The 13,072-nt window shown below is 38.6% G+C and overlaps 1 protein-coding gene and 1 long non-coding RNA gene across 2 annotated transcripts in view; both read right to left on the reverse strand.

The window, feature by feature from the left end:
* LOC121683567 (mitogen-activated protein kinase kinase kinase kinase 5) overlaps positions 1-13,072 on the reverse strand; it is a 39,076-nt gene that overhangs the window by 10,912 nt on the left and 15,092 nt on the right. The window contains exons 19-26 of the mRNA XM_042063229.1: positions 8,869-9,031; positions 8,654-8,754; positions 8,345-8,386; positions 8,154-8,232; positions 7,991-8,067; positions 7,817-7,877; positions 7,570-7,672; positions 7,385-7,443 (exon numbers count right to left, since the gene is read on the reverse strand). Of these exons, the coding sequence (XP_041919163.1) occupies positions 7,385-7,443; positions 7,570-7,672; positions 7,817-7,877; positions 7,991-8,067; positions 8,154-8,232; positions 8,345-8,386; positions 8,654-8,754; positions 8,869-9,031 (685 nt within the window). The remainder of the gene's footprint in view (positions 1-7,384; positions 7,444-7,569; positions 7,673-7,816; positions 7,878-7,990; positions 8,068-8,153; positions 8,233-8,344; positions 8,387-8,653; positions 8,755-8,868; positions 9,032-13,072) is intronic.
* Positions 7-5,931, reverse strand: LOC121683588. Its single transcript, XR_006022847.1, has 3 exons — positions 5,920-5,931; positions 1,401-1,404; positions 7-405 (listed from the first exon to the last, which is right to left on the reverse strand). It is a non-coding gene; the product is annotated as an uncharacterized LOC121683588 (long non-coding RNA).

Raw genomic sequence — 13,072 nt, forward strand, 5'->3', positions numbered from 1 at the left:
GACAAAGTATAGCACAACATGCCTTATATTTTTCATATGCAAGTTTAGTGAGGATAGGAGCAGGCTTCACTCGATGTGTCTACTTTTATACTTTAAGAGTGCTGGCCTAGAATACGTAAAGTAAAGTAGGAGAGAGTCCGCACTATGCATACACTTTTATTTGCACAGACGCGTTTTGGCGCGTGCCTTCTTCAGTGTGCACTTCAGTCTGCACACTGAAGAAGGCACGCCCCGAAACACGTCATATGCAAGTTTGAAATGTGATGGTCTTACAAGGCATCTGTGATGAGAATGAGTGAAGTGTCATTCTACTGTATGAGACAGGTGCCTTTTCCACTATAACATTTTCAAAAGCATATTTCTTTTCAATTTATCCACAGCATTAAAGACATGATCACCTCCAAACTATAAAAAGTGATACAATGGCTCTAGTTATCCAATTATGGTCAAGTTAATGACTTAGAATTAACATTTGCAATGATAGTGTTACAAATGTAATGAAAAAACATTATTCCTATCTAATTTACGTGATGGGCAGGGGGGTGCTGGATAAAGCTTGACGGACCACCTCATAGTAATGAAAAAACAATAAATAGCCTAAACTAGGGCTGGGATAAACGATTATTTTTTAAACGATTAATCTAGCGATTATTTTTTCGATGCATCGATTAATCTAACGATTCATTTTTTCAGTTCGATTTCGATTCAATTATCTCCCCATTAATTCACTAATAGCAACTTCTACATGTTTATTTACATATCTGAATGAAAAAACATGAATTCTTTAACATTGCAATATGTTTATTGCTTTTAAGATTACAAAATAAAAGACTATACAAGTGCAAAGTAATGCATTCTTAGTCAGAGGTAGCATTCAATAAAGTTCAGTAGTGTATGTCTAATTGAGTGCCTGTCATTTTAAGACGTTAGTGTGGGAATCTTTGCAATTAACATTAACATGCACAGTATGGTTAAAAGGCTGCTGATGTGTGGATGCAATTCATAACGTAGTTAGTTCAAATAACGGTTTGTAATTCTCTTTTGGATAAGCACTTTTAAGTCTTGGAAAACACTTTTCCATTTACATCAGGATTTTGCAAACATTCAGAGTCAATAAAATGAGCCCTGCATAACGAAAACAAGCTTCAAGTAAGCATGCTAAACTTGACATCCAAACAGTATTCTAACGTTAGCTTTGAGATACTGCTTGATTGCATACTGTAACTTAACTTAGTTTAGTCTCCTCAATGTACTATGCTGTGATAAGACCTTAACAGAGTTTACTTTAACTTTAATGCAGCAGTTTTGAACAAATTTACGCAGCATGGTCACGATGCTAAGCAGATTTAATAGCAATTTAGCCCACTGTGTTCTATGCAGTGCTTCTATGTGGCAACAACAATACTTTAACAATCGTGAATATTTTGTTAAATGCACATGCAGAGGAGGAGCAGCGGGCTCGTTACGAGAGAGAGCGAGCGGGGCGAGGAAAGGCTGTGTGAGTAAAAAGTGGCTCAATGAAATTATCTTATCTTTAATTTAAATAGTAGGCCTACAACATAGAACATCAACGTGTGATGGCCGGTGTTACATGGCAACTGGCACCCATGTTAACTGGCTGCGTTGATGACGTTTCACGAGTGATGACGTTTCTTTGACAGATGTGGCCGCTTGCAGATTTGTTACTTTCTGATGGAAACTGGAGACGAACAAATACAAATATGCATGACATATTTAAATGTCAAAATTGTCTGTAGTACGCTATATATACTGGACCATGAATATGCCACCAAAAAAATAAATACCCAAATAATAACTCCACGTGGGTATCGAACCTGCTTCCTAAATGAAACCTCCTACATGATAACCAATCATCTACTTACTTGCTCCACGAAACAGCTGATAAATCATATGGAAATTTACTTGACTTAGTCTATACAATTAGAAGAAGTCAGCTGATGATTGTAGCAAGTTAACACGGCTGATGGTGTTGTCTTGCTACAGCAGTTGCCCAAGCCAGTAGGTCTTCAAAGTATCATTTGTTCAGTTTTCAAACATTTCACTCTGACTGCTGGTCAGGCTCTCTGTGGCCACCTAGTATCTGTAGCCTAAATTGAGGAAGCGTTGCTGGTCTAAAAATAAATAAATAATAATAAAAAAACGTGTGATGAGGAGGATTGAACCCATGTCGACTGCATGAAAAAGCAATTTAAAGGCATTAACCTGTTGTGCCACAGGAGAAGCACCAAATTGAGAATTGGGAAATAAAGTATAAAAAAACCCATCAAACCCATGTTTACATGTCAGCAACATTAACGTTAATAGCCTATAAGCCTAAGAGTTTTGACTCTCACTGTGCTCAAAGTTTGTGTAAAATATGGACACGTTATAGACTTCTCCTGCCCATTGCAATGTGCGTTTCAATGCCTGTGTTTCATGAACTGAATTCTTAAAAGAATAGGCTGGACAAAAGGATACACAATTAGGCAACACATTTTAATTTAATTTATTTGCTGAGGTTCATGTGGCTCTACAGACACTTCAGGTAGGGGCGGCCACAGCCTAACCTCAGTGAAACGTTTGTAAAACTTAACCATGATACTTTGAAGGCCTACTAAATGGCTTGGGCAACGGTAGCATGATAACATGGTAGCCAGATAACATGAACAGTTATGTTAACTTGTAATATAATATATTATATATTATAATAACGTTAGCTGACTTCTTTTAATCATACAACTGAAGTCAATTTCTGTGAGTACCGTCAGCTGGTTCGTGGCGCAAGTGGATAGACGCTATTACCAAGAAAACAGGTCAATTTATTCGTGGTTCGATACCCACGTGGAGTTAATTTAGGTGTTTGTTTTTTGGGTGGCATATTCATGGTCCAATGCATGTAGTACTACATACAATTTTGACTTTTAAACATGTCATGCATATTTGTGTGCGTCTGTAGTATATCAGAAAGTGACAAATCTGCAAGCGGCCACATCTGTCAAAGACTCGTCATCAATCATGAAACGTCATCAACGCAGCCAGTTAACATAAAAAATTATTTTTGTGTTTTCATTTCAAGTAACAGTATTACGTTAATCCCTGAGACAAGAAGAAAGCCAAGAATATATATTTTTCCTAAGGAAAATGACAAAAATAGTAACACACAGTGATTTAGATAAGTAACTTTAATCTGATTACTGGTTTGTAAAAAGTAGCGTGTTAGATTACTCGTTACCGAAAAAAGTGGTCAAAATAGTCGGTCAACCCGGACACATGGAAATGGCCATGCACTTGTGAAAAATGGTTAAAAATAGTGTGATACTCTTTAACAATAGTATTTTCGTGTGTCTTCATGTTAACAAGAACCCTTGAATTATTAGCATTAGGCTTAAGAAAAAGGCACCCGTTTCAAGAATGACCATGGAAATGTATTGGTATGTTGATGATATTGTTAGATCATGCTTCAACATCAAAAAATGTAAACTCTCTCAACGGTTTTATGAATACGACCGCTATTTTAAACAGGCCCAATTTATTCTTTTGTGTAGAATCGAAGATGTAGCCCCGCAGAGACCTCTGCGTCACTCTGTACCCCCCTCCAAGGCCTAAGCTGTTGCCAGACGCGCACCTCCTCAAAATTGTAACTTTGTGTTGAGGGGATGCAGACTGCAAGGACTGTGATTGGTCAACTTGCCCTGTGTGTTGATAGAACCAGTGTGCTTTAGTAGCCTACTTACAGTATGGCATAGGATCATGATAGTTTGCTGACAGAAGCTTTGCAAATAAATTCATATTTTTGGGTTATCCGATTGTTCCCTGAAGTTAAAAATCCGATTGTGTCTATTATTTTATGAATAGAACTGAAATATATGATGATCGAAAACTCATGAAAACGCACAATCTGGACATTTTATCACAACTAGGCTTTTGATAAGTATAAGTGTATATATACTCTTTTGATCCTGTGAGGGAAATTTTGTCTCTGCATTTATCCCAATCCGTGAATTAGTGAAACACAGCACACAGTGAAAACACAGTGATGTGAAGCACACACTAATCCCGGAGCAGTGAGCTGCCTGCTACAACAGTGGCGCTCAGGGAACAGTGAGGGGTTAGGTGCCTTTCTCAAGGGCACTTCAGCCGTGCCTACTGGTCGGGGTTCAAACCGGCAACCCTCCGGTTACAAGTCCGAAGTGCTAACCAGTAGGCCACGGCTGCCCCAGATGCCCCTGATGGTTGCCGCTTTGGGTCTAATCAGTGACACATGCACGTCAGGTCAAAAAACCAGGCCATTTATTTTCGTGGGTTTATCACTAAGTGGCAGTCTCGCCAGGTCTCGCTAGGTCACTTCCTTTACTTAAACTTTACAGGCAACACTTCTCAGGTCAAACAGCGCATATTTCATAGAAGGCGCTATATCTCCATTTCTAAAAAAAAAAAACGGATTTTGATGAAAACTAGCCACTGTTTAGCTTAGGATTTCTCAGGAACAGAGGCATGTAGAAAATATAGCTGCAAGCAGCAATGGTGGGCCCGAGCACCTGCGGGCCGCAACCTGTGACATTTCAGAATCCAACAAAGCACCGATGTGGTGCAGTTGTAAAATGTACATATTTGATGTGTGTACTATTTGTTTTTGCATGTTATTTTCTAGCACATTTATTTGCTTGGCCATGTGGGGGCGCAATGCAAGGCAGGCCCATTGTGTGTCATCATAATCATAATATATATTAACCTGAGAAATTTCAGAGTATTCATTTTAAGCAAAGAACATTTCTGATACACTTTTTGGCCAGATGGTGGCGCTATATTAGGCATGTGAATTACACATGTGAATATCATCACAATAATGATATCCAAAATGTTTGTACACTTTCAGATCAATCACTTAAGGCATTGTCCATTTCTGGCACATTTCCTGCTTGACCAGGTGGTGGCGCTATGCCAGACAGGCCCATTGGGTGTCTGGATATCATCATAATCATAATATCTATTAACTTGAGAAGTTTCAGACCATTTATTCAAAGCATTGAGCATTTCTGGCACATTTCCTGCTTGGCCAGATGGTGGCGCTATGCTAGGCCTGTGAATTACGCATGTGAATATCATCACAATAATGATATCCGATATTTTATAAAGTTTCAGATCAATCACTTAAGGCATTGTCCATTTCTGGCACATTTCCTGCTTGACCAGGTGGTGGCGCTATGCCAGACAGGCCCATTGGGTGTCTGGATATCATCATAATCATGATATCTATTAACCTGAGAAGTTTCAGACCATTCATTCAATGCACTGTGATTTATGACACATTTCCTCTTTATGTGGTGAGATATTAAAATCATATCAAATATATAACATATCAAAAATCCCTTCACAAATTAACATCAGCGACATCTTGGCATAATGTTTGCCAAATTTCACATGAATCTGACAAACCGTCTAGGAGAAGTATGTTCAAATTGATCATATGGCATCAGTATAATTGTCATTCTTTCTGTTGCCAGTTGGTGGCGCTATGGCAAACATGCATTATGGGCATGTGAATGTTATCATTAACATGGTCTTCAATGACCTGTGAAATGTAAAACATTTCAAGCCATGCATGGTGAATTATGACACATTTATTGTTTATGTGGAAGGGCATTAAAATTAATAATTTCGCCATTTCGTCAAATTACAACATATCAAACAAAGGCTTCACAATTTATAATCAGGAACATCTCGGCGTCATGTATACCAACTTTGACATGAATCGGATCAACCGTCTAGGAGGAGTACGTTAAAATTGATCATGTCCACAACGCACAAAATCTCAATTACCTCACTTCCTGTGGGCGTGGCTAATGGCATGTTAATACAAAAGTTGTTTGTTTTTGGGAGTTACATTCACCCACCAAATTTGGTGTGTGTATCTAAAACTATTTGCCAACCACAAGTCACAGTGACATAAGGGGGCGCTATGGAGTTCCTGGGCAACGCCCGGTGCCAAGCTTGTATCCCTGTCTATTCACTGTATCACTTAATGTGTGCGTCAAATTTCATGCGTTTTCACCCATGGGAAGAACCTCTTTTGGCATCATGATTCATCACATATTTCATCACATATTAGTCTTCACAAAATCCCAAATACCTCACTTCCTGTTGGGCGTGGCTAATGCATTGTACATACGAAAGTCTTTCATCTTGGGGAGATACAGACACCTACCAAATTTGGTGTGTGTAGCTGAAAGTATATGCCCACCACGGGATCAGTCATCTAAGGGGGCGTAAGGGGGCGCTAGCGAGTCTCTGGGCCATACCTGGGGCCAAGCTTTTTTACCTAGCTGCTTTGTGTGACACCTGATGTGTGTGCCAAATTTCAAGACTTTTCGATTATGTTAACCACCTAAAAATATTTGCCAACAACGGGATCAGTCACCTAAGGGGGCGCTAGCGAGTCCCTGGGCCACGCCCGGGGTCAAGCTCTTGTACCTAACTGCAATGCGTGACACCTGACGTGTGTGCCAAATTTCAAGATTTTTCGACCATGTTAACCACCTCAAAAACAGGAAAGCAAAAAAGTAGAATAACAATAATAATACTCGATAATAATAATAATCCTTACAAAAACAATAGGGCCTTGCGCCCTACGGTGCTCGGGCCCTAATAATGATAATAATAATAATAATAATAATAATCCTTACAAAAAAACAATAGGGCCTTGCGCCCTTCGGTGCTCGGGCCCTAATAAACATAAACAACATGTAGCTATAACAGAATACGCTGTGGCTCTACAAAAATCGTCAACAATTGGCACTCTGGGCCAAAGCTTCCAAATACAGCACAGCATTCAAAGTGTTATGTGTAAGACAAAAAAGATTCATGAAAGACAGTGAAGCTGTTTCTGACCTTGATGAAAAATCTGTGTCTTTTGTAAAGCGATTCCTTCACAGAGAAGTGAAGGAAAGAAGAGGGCACAATTTCCACATCTAACACGTCCATTTAAGATTTTAAATCAGCACTTGGCCAGCAAGCAGTACTTTGTTGGCAGTTGTGGGAAGTTTTCTTGCTAACATAATATAAGCTAGCTTGCAGACACCACACAAATAACCTCAGATGTATTTTCTGGTCACAATAACGAGGTTGTTGGAATATACTGTCTATTTCTCGATAACCTTTACGTCTAAGCAAGAGAAGGCCAATAATGTTTATATTTAAACACAGCAGTCTATGGAGTTCATCACTCTAATTACTGTTTTGGTGGTGAGCTGCACAGACACATGTATTCTTACACTTGAGACATGTATATTGTAGTGAAATGACTAAGATTTTAAAGTTATTTCAAAATGAGTTTATCATCCTGAGATTAGTTGAATAAAAGGTGAAGAAGTCTATCAAGTCTCACCGACAGTACATGTTTGACATCCCTTGGTGTCTGGTATTTTAGTAGTTATTAAACATTTCCTATGAAAAAAAGAAATAGATCTAATTAATATACATAAGATTAGGGGTAGTTAGAATTTAGGATGTCTTATGGCTCACAATAGTTTAGGACTTGTAGGAGTAAGTTGATATTGTTGTTGGAATTACCTTGGAAGCAGTCTGTGTGTAGGTAAGGCAACCATGCGATGGTCTTTCCTAGCTTGCTCATACAACTCTTTCAGAGAATGGGAATGTATCTGAGCTGACTTCCCTGAAGTTAAAAATAGAAACACACACACACACACACACACACACACACAAATTAATTCACACACACCCTACACATATTCATACTGTTTTCATCATGGAATTATCATCAAGATTGATGCATGAAAATAATTGTTCACGTCCTTACCTGATATTGACATAAGCACATTACTTATGGTATAGACCCAAGTGCATTTCCCTGGGTAAAGCTAGTGCAGGAGAGGTGGGATTAGGACAGAATACAGAGAAAACAAAAACATGGTAAATTATTGATAGCTTTCATAATACTCAACAACATAGAAAAACAATCTGGCATGCTTACTAGCTCCATTGTGGCTTCAGCCCCATTGAGATTAAGCATGAAAATTCCAGCATCAGCTCCAAATATGAGATGCTGATCTGAAAAATGTCAGTGCAAAGGTGTTGGTTGGTGTACAACATGAAATGTTATGTGACTTCCAGGGATATCTGTATAAGTTGCATACCCTTAGTTGTTGGATGCTCCCATGTGGTTGAGCAGTTTATCTTCAAAGGGCATCCATTAAATACTTTTTTAAATATAATCTGCAGAAAAAGAAGACTAATGTTCAAATGAGGGCACAAAAAGTTCACTGCTTGATCCATCATCACCAGTTATGTGGATATTAAAATAATAATAATAATAATACAATCTTACTGGAGGCTTTCTTGATACAGGGCTAGCACATTCACCTGGTTCCTTGAAGAAAAAATATGCATCTTTACTGATGCGCTATTGCATGTCCAGCTTACTCCAGTCATTCTAGTTCATGGAAGCATACTTTCATGTCTTTCAACATGTCTTAACACAATATGGAGAATATCTTCAAAGCAAAATTGACCTAAGCTTTGCATTTTCAATCTGTAACATCTAACCAGTTCCCTTACAGCTCATAACAAGATGAATATGTCTGAGCAATTCAAATGTGTTTCACTCTGACAATTCTGTCTTATTTGCTTTCTGCACCTGTTTAGGGTGCCGTTTCCTCCTGTCTTTCTTTGGAGGCAGCTCTGGTGGTTGGGGTTCGGCTGGACTTTCTGTTCTATATCCTTTAAAAGATGAAGGATCTGCAAATGGAAATCAGAGAACACAGCGGCACTGTTATCTGACCTTTTTTTCAACCTCTTATGGCAGCCTTGCTGTGGTGTTTGCTGTAATCCTTTTGCGATGTAGGGTTTTACCTGAGTTGGTGTTTCTTGTAGAGCGTGGCCGTGGGGTTGGGCGTGTGTGGGTTCCACTAGCGGTGCGGTACAGGGGAGGGACAGGGGGAAGGAGGGTGTGCTGTGAGCGACTGTGATCATCCTCGCTAACCACACTCTCCTCTGAACTTGTGCGAACCTTGGGCTGTGTGGATACAAGATTACATTGTTGCCACGTGAATTATCATAATAAAGGCAGTGCAGTGAGAGGTTTTTGAGGGGTTACGGTAACAGTAACCTGTAAATCAAATTGATTACATGAGACAGCAATGTATCAATAACAATATCAACTGTTGAAGGAGAGAATACAATAGAAATATATGTACATTTTGAATTTGATGCCAGCAACACGTCTCAAAAAAGTTGGGACAGGGGCATGTTTACTACTGTGTTACTTCACCTCTGAATTTAACAACATTCTGTAAATGTTTAGGAACTGAGGAGACCAGTTGCTGGAGTTTTGAAATTGAAATGTTGTCCCATTCCTGCCCGATATAGGATTTCAGCTGCTCAGCAGTCTGGGGTCCTCTTAATCATGTTTTTAATTCCATAATGCACCCAATTTGACAGGTCTGGACTGTAGACGCTATTTTAGCACCTGGACTATTCTTCTATGGAGCCATGCTGTAATGAGCTATTACAGCGTTGCTCCATACAGAGCTCATTTTGGCATTATTTTCCTGAAATATCCAAGGTCTTCCCTGAAAAAGACATCATCTGGATGGCTCTGTTATCAAATGTATTGTATGTTAAACAATGTTGTAGGCCCGTTGTGGCCTAAATACACTTCATACAAGCGAGGATACAGAAATCTGTCTGATAAATAGAGAGAGAAAATTGTTATAGATTTTATGAGATCAGTTATATGTTATGTAAATTATAAGAGCTGTATTATAAGAACTTAAATTTGGCTAAATTCTCCCTGTGACAGATAGTTAACTTCCTCTTGGTCCTTGAGGGCTGTAGCCAGGACCTTTTGACCGCTCTCTAACCAGATTGACAAACCAACTTGTGCAAATACAGCTCTAAAGTCTTTATTGTAACCACATTATAAAGTGCGAGCAGAGGGAACAGGGAAATTAGGGAAAAGGGACTCGGAGGTAGAGAGAGCCTCTGAGGCAGTCCACCCTTGTTAGCCCCAGACCCCAGATTAGGGAATTTGATTTTCGATAGGGAGAGCCTCCCAGTCGAGTCAGCCCTTTCGTACATCCTAAACCCATCGAAAATGGGCCCTCCCATCAGACACGTACAGTGAAAGTTGCTTCCTCTTTTTGTGCTGTGACACACACACACAGGAGTAGTGATCTCAACTGTGTTATGGGAGCCCGGTAGACACCAGAGTGGACACAAAACGCAACAATTAACAGTCAGTGATGGTGACTTCTATTCTGTGCTATAGCCTATGCTTTACAGAAGATTACAGAAGCTAGGTTTAGTTGTGACAATATCCTGGGTAATATCCTAACAGCTAATGATATTTTACACAGTAAAATCCACATTTGAAAGCCTGGTCACCGGTTGCCAGTTTGTATAGTTATTTTGCCTACTTAGACTCTGCATAATGAAAAAGCTTTGTATGTCCCCTTTCTTCTTCTTGGGTGGCATAGCTGATCTACAAATCACAAAAAGGGGCAAACATGTACATGCTGAAGGGTAAATGGAATATCAAAATGTTTTACTCTGGCCTTTTATGGGGTATGTATTGGCAGACATCCCTGGTAACTTACTGTTGTCACACGCGCTCCCTTGACTGCCAGTGCAAAGTAGCCTGTGCTTTGGGGCAATTCCACGGAAAATTGACTTTTTGTCACATCCATAACGCCAGTGAAATGCCTTGTGCATTTTTTTGTGCATTTTTTCTCATGTACATTCTTCAGCCAAAAATAGCAAATGCTCAAATTTCATGTAATCATTCACATCATACCATACCATCACATTTTATTGGCGTTATGGATGTTACAAAAAACATAATTTTCCATGGAATTGCCCTTTGACACTCCGTGCGTGTAGCGTGCATGTCCAATAACCCTTCCCCCTCCCCTTTGTTTTTTTAGCCAATCAAATGACGACGTTTCTTGTACTGTCATGCTGGCTGTCGGAATGATCAGCAGCAAAAATAAGTTCGCTGAAATATTGGTGGGGACAGTTTTGTCATCTTAAAATGTTGATTATGACCAATCCTTAGCGTCCCACCTTAAACCTACGCTCATGGGTTATCAGAGGTTCACCTGAGCCCATGTAATGATTTTCTTTACAGAAACAGGTCTGGTTTTAATGTTTGTTTTCAAAGATTTCTCTGGATTCTCTGAATGGTATCATGTACTGTAGATTATGAGTTCCCCAAATTATTTGCAATATTTGCATTCTTAACATATGTTGGGTAATACTTTACTTGACAGTATCGACTGTCATGACACATGAATTCTAACCCTAACTCTAACCCTAACCCTAACTTGTTATGACAAAAACCGAATGACACTTAATAACAGAAGTGTTAAGGCCTAAACATTTATGACTTGTTTATGACACGTTCATGACAGTGTCACTCTTATGTCGATACTGTCAAGTAAAGTGTAACCGTATAGTGTTTCATTATTTGCCCACAAGTAATGAAGTAATGAGTAATGAATACCTCCACATCTTTACTTCTGACAGACTCTGCCTCTCTGGGATGCTGTTTTTATACCCAATCATGATGTCAGTTGACCTAATTAGTTGTGAAATGTTCCTCCTTTTGTTGTATTTATCATTACATAACTTTTTTGAGACTTTTTTTTAAAAAGGTTCTCGACTGTTGTAGAAAGAAATGGCTAATCTTTAAGGCAATATCTACTGTACATTGCCCATTATCAGCAACCATTCATCCAATGTTCCAAAGGCAATTATGTAAGCACATAATGTAATCTGAAAACTGTTTCCCTGATTAAATAAAGCAATGCAACTGATCTCAGCTGGTATTCTGTCTATAATGGAGTGGAATGTATATTTCTAAGTGACCCCAAACTTTTGACTCTTTAAAAACTGCACTCACTGATGCACTTTTTAAATTGTCCTAGAATTGTTGAGAGAATTGCTTTAAAAAGCTTAAACTGTTTACCATGTTGTTAGTCGCTTTGGTTAAAAATGCATCAGCCAAATGTAATGTAATGTAATGTAATGTCAAATCAAATTTCAGAAGATATGCAGCGGGCCTGAGGCAACACAATGTTTTCTTCAGAAATATATAGCTAATATAAACTGAAATAAATGCTACAACAGAAGTGCATGCACAAAATGTACACACATTATAAAGAGCATAATATACAAAAAATACTCCATAGCCTATATTCATTATCTTTAAGTTCAGTTAAAAATAAAAAAACTTTTCATATTGAGAAATATGCACAAGTGCATGTGCAAAATGTAGCCTAGGCCTACAGCAATTTTTAATGAAGTGCATAAATAACAGAAATAGCCTAGTCTATATCTCTATTTACTATTTTTCAGTTCACGTGTAACAGTGTAGAAGTGTAAACAATGTTTACCTGGTAGATTATAGCTCAAACTTGAAGTGCTTCAGTGATATTTTAATTCCATGTCGACTGAGTCGACATGAGTGCGCTGACACTTGCCACACACATTAGTGGCAAAGTCTTTAAGACTATATCCACACTATGTCAGATAGGTTTGTATCCAACACACTTTTGTTACGATTCCCATCCATATTCGACCATCATATCAGCGTTATTACAAGCACCGTGTAATGTTCTATAATGTCCATCACATGAGGTAGGCTATTTTATTAATTTGTTGTTCGTCGACAAAGCTGGCATTATGAGAATTCCTATAAGTAAAATATTGATCAAATATAGTCGCTTGTAATCAATTTATTGATTATATTTTATGACACCACAATTGATTTTGTTTACTTTAGTTGTTTACTTTTGATTGTGCTATTAATGCATGACGGACATTGCTTTAACAGGGTGGGGGCATTTTACCCCACCGCCCCCCTTAAGGAAAATGTGATATTACTGTGAAACCAAAAGCTAAATATGTGTATAATTGCTATCCTAGTTTTGAGTGACAATGTCATGAATTAGAAACCAAATATTAAAATTGTCCAGAGTTTAAAATTAATTTGTATTTTAACAACAAAAAATATGTGCAAAAAGGGGCGTTTTGCCCCAGCCGTGGGGTAAAATGC

Source organism: Alosa sapidissima, chromosome 15 (genome assembly GCF_018492685.1).
Source record: "Alosa sapidissima isolate fAloSap1 chromosome 15, fAloSap1.pri, whole genome shotgun sequence".
NCBI classification, from domain to species: Eukaryota; Metazoa; Chordata; class Actinopteri; order Clupeiformes; family Clupeidae; genus Alosa; species Alosa sapidissima.